Genomic DNA, 3,750 nt, shown 5'->3' on the forward strand with positions numbered 1-3,750 from the left:
AGGGGGATTGGAGGGATCACTTCTGAGGTTTATCTTAGAAGGGTACAAGTGAATCTTTCTAAGAGTAGAATGTGAACGTTTTAAAATAATAACTAAGAAAATGACATGAAGGCTATGTTAACCAGTTTGATGGAAGTGTTTCAGATTGTGTGTGAAAACCCCACGCTGTACCCCAGAAGTGCATTAATGTACATAGTTACCATTCAATTAAAAAAAATTAATAAAAAAAGAAAAATTAGCAGGGCATTACCATTCAATTAAAAAAAATTAATAAAAAAAGAAAAATTAGCAGGGCATTGTGGCACACATCTATAGTCCAAGATGGGGACTATAGTCCAAGATTGGGACACAGGAGGATCACTTGACCCAGGAGTTTAAGGTTGCTGCAACCTAGGCTGAGGCTATCGCACTCTAGCCCAGGCAATAGACCAAGACTCTGTCTCAAAAAAAAAAGGTAGTCATTATGAAAGAAAGGGCACATCTGAATTGCTCATGGGCCCAGTTTTTTTAAAAGAAGAAATCCCCCACCTCCTTGGCAATTCAGAGGACAAAGTTCAAAGTGTGTAAACTGCTATACACCTGTCCTAGGAACTGCTGGGAGCTCCCAGGGAAACAACAGCTGAGCACCTTCCCCTTCTCAATTTCTCACCCTTTGGTGGGAGTACTCAGTTCTTACTTCCGGAACAGTGACTTTTTATAGCAGAACATTGATCTTGATCTGACACATGAATGGGTAATATTGTGGTTAAAATTTTCTTTGGACTGTGTCCAGCATTAACGGTCAAAGTCAGTCTCTGTCAGGCGGGTTCACCATTCCTAGACAGAATTCAACTTTCTTTTCTATAACAGTAAAATCAACTATATGCTGATACCATAGAAAGGCAGTGTGGCACCAAGAGGGGATATTAGGTCTCTTCCCAGTGTCCATCAATCTTCCTACTCTATGTAGAAAGAACGTTGTTTGCTTGCTATAAAAATGCATCTGTGTGACAAGTCCCCAGACCTTACTGGTGTCTCTGGCCTCCTTCCACAGAGAAATTCCAGAGGTGGAAGTTTGTCCTACGTAGGAATTGTAGCTTCCTTCCTGTCATTCCCAGTGCTGATCCTGCTGGCCCTGACTTGCCTTGAGAATCAGGGAATAGAAAGACAGTCTATGTCCTCTTGTACTCAGTCTCTTTCTCTTCTGGGTGATTTTAGGCATCACTCAGTTCTGCAGTGATGTGAAGGAAATGCTTGGCTTCAGCCCTGGATGGTTTTGGAGGATCTGCTGGGTGGCCATCAGCCCTCTGTTTCTCCTGGTGAGTTGCCATTTCCCTTCTCCTTCTTGCTCTGGGAAAAGACATTTGTAAAAAGTAAAGTTTATTTAAGTATAACATATACAAAGAAGCATGTAAATTGTAAGTATACCTCTCAAAGAAATTTTATAAATTTTATAAATTGAGTACACCTATATAGCCAAAAACATACCAAGAGAGAAAAACATCGGCTCGGCGCCTGTAGCTCAAGCAGCTAAGGTGCCAGCCACATACACCAGAGCTGGTGGGTTCGAATCCAGCCCAAGCCCGCCAAAACAACAAGTATAACCCCCCCCCAAAAAAGTCAGGCATTGTGGCGAGCGCCTGTAGTCCCAGCTACTTGAGAGGCTGAGGCAAGAGGATCGCTTAAGCCCAAGAATTTGAGGTTGCTATGAGCTGTGATGCCACAGCACTCTACCCAGGGCAACAGCTTGAGACTCTGTTAAAAAAAAAAAAGAGAGAGAGAGAGAGAGAGAAACATGACCAGCATTTCAGCAGCTCTTCTCATACCCTCTCCCTGTCTCCCTCGCAAGATGGTTCCCCACTCTTCTGAATTCTAAAATCATAGAGCAGTTTGGCCTTCAGTCACTTTAGCACACCAATCTCCTGCTCAAAAACAATTATAAATAATATTCATTAATTTTTTATTTAAATTTTTTTACTTAAAATTTGGAATGCTTCACAAATTTGCATGTCCTCCTGGCACAGGGGCCATGCTAATCTTGTTATACTAAGTTAGTTATACTAACTTCCAACGTTAGTATAGGTGCTGCCGAATCGGGCATGATAAGTAACATTCATTGAGCACTAAGTGCCCAGCCAAACTGTGTGTTAAACTTACACCCGTTGCTCTTTCATTTAGTTATTATTATTATTATCATTTTGAGCCAGAATCTCACTTTGTCACCCTTGGTAGAGTGCTGTGGCATTATAGTTCACAGCAACCTTAAACTCTTGGGCTTAAGCAATTCTCTTGTCTCAGCCTCCCAAGTAGCTGGGACTATTAGGTGCCCACTACAATGCCCAGGTAGTTTTAGAGATGAGGTCTTGCTATGGCTCAGGCTGGTCTCGAACCTTTGAGCTTAGGCAGTCTATCTGCCTCAGCCTCCCAGAGTGCTAGGATTATAGGCATGAACCACCACACCCAGCCCCCCATTGCACTTTTAATCCTTATAGTAGTTAGTAATTGTATGAAGTAGTTATAGTTTTGATACTCCCATTTTACATTTAAGGAAATCAAGGCTTAACAACGTTAAGAGTCCAAAGTCACATAACGAGTAAGAACTGTTCAAGAATAGGGAAGGATTTACTGTGTTGCTCATGAAGGCCCTGGGAGGGAGTCCTAGTAATTTTGCGTTTATAACTTTACATGCATTTATACATTTTCTTTTCTTTCTTCTTCTTCTTCTTTTTTTTTTTTTGAGATAGAGTCTCTCACTATATTGCCCTGGATAGAGTGCTATGGCGTTACAGCTCACAGCAACCTCAAACTCTTGGGCTTAAGTGATTCTCTTGCCTTAGCCTTCCAAGTAGCTGGGACTATAGGCGCCTGCCACAATGCCCGGCTACTTTTTGTTGCAGTTGTCATTGTTCAGCTGGCCCGGCTGGGTTCGAACCCTCCAGCCTCGGTGTATGTGACTGGTACCATAACCAGTGTGCTATGGGTGCCAAGCCTACATGTATTTTCTTAAAGAGGCCGTACATAAAGGTCTTCATGCATAGATCTAAGTCCAAAGTAGAATCCAGGCTGGGCCTGATGGCTCACACCTATAATCTTCTTAGCATGCTGAGAGGCCAAGGCTAGAAGATTGCTTAAGCTCAGGAGTTTGAGACCAGCTGAGCAAGAGATCCTATCTTTACTAAAAATAGAAAAGTTAATGGGGCATTGTGGTGGGTGCCAGTAGTCCCAGCTACTTGGAGGCTGAGGCAGGAAGAATACTTGAGCTCGGGAGTTTGAGACTGCAGTGAGCTATGATCATACACTGCATTCTACCCAGGGGTAGCAGAGCGAGACTCTGCCTCAAGGAAAAAAAAAGTAGAATCCGTTTATTTCCAAAGGAGGTGGGTAGGAAAGCTAAGCCCGTCGAGAGGTATTCAGTGTTTCTTTTGTCCTTGCTTCATGGGCTCTTGCTTCCTTCCTTGTGTCCACCTGAAGGGAGATGTTTGCTCGAGGTGGGTGCTGCACACACCCCTCCAACCTGTGCATTCTGAGGTAGCCTAGGGTAAACCCATTCCATGCACAGCAGCAGGGATTACTCTTCAGTTCTTTAGTTTATCTGTAACTTTATTTGGGGGAGCTTTTTGATCTCTTAGAACCAGAAAGATAGTCCAGGTGCTCAAGCCTGCAATCTCACCATTCTGGGAGGTTAGGTGGGTGGATTACCTGAGTTCACAGGTTCGAGACCAGCCTTAGCAAGAGCAAGACCCCCTTCTTAAAATAGCCAGGCTTTGTAAC

General features: G+C 43.3%; 1 protein-coding gene and 1 pseudogene across 1 annotated transcript in view; one reads left to right on the forward strand and one right to left on the reverse strand.

Annotated features, from left to right (window-relative positions):
• The window catches only part of LOC100942953 (sodium-dependent serotonin transporter), a gene marked incomplete at its 5' end in the record, with an annotated part of 17,502 nt that overhangs the window by 5,455 nt on the left and 8,297 nt on the right, over window positions 1–3,750 (forward strand). Inside the window, one exon of the mRNA XM_012809719.1 lies at window positions 1,198–1,298. Coding sequence (XP_012665173.1) covers window positions 1,198–1,298 — 101 coding nt within the window. The remainder of the gene's footprint in view (window positions 1–1,197; window positions 1,299–3,750) is intronic.
• LOC111727568 lies at window positions 1,959–2,055 on the reverse strand (annotated as a pseudogene).

This window comes from Otolemur garnettii, unplaced genomic scaffold, assembly GCF_000181295.1.
Source record: "Otolemur garnettii isolate 467f Iridium unplaced genomic scaffold, OtoGar3 scaffold00112, whole genome shotgun sequence".
Classification (NCBI taxonomy): Eukaryota; Metazoa; Chordata; class Mammalia; order Primates; family Galagidae; genus Otolemur; species Otolemur garnettii.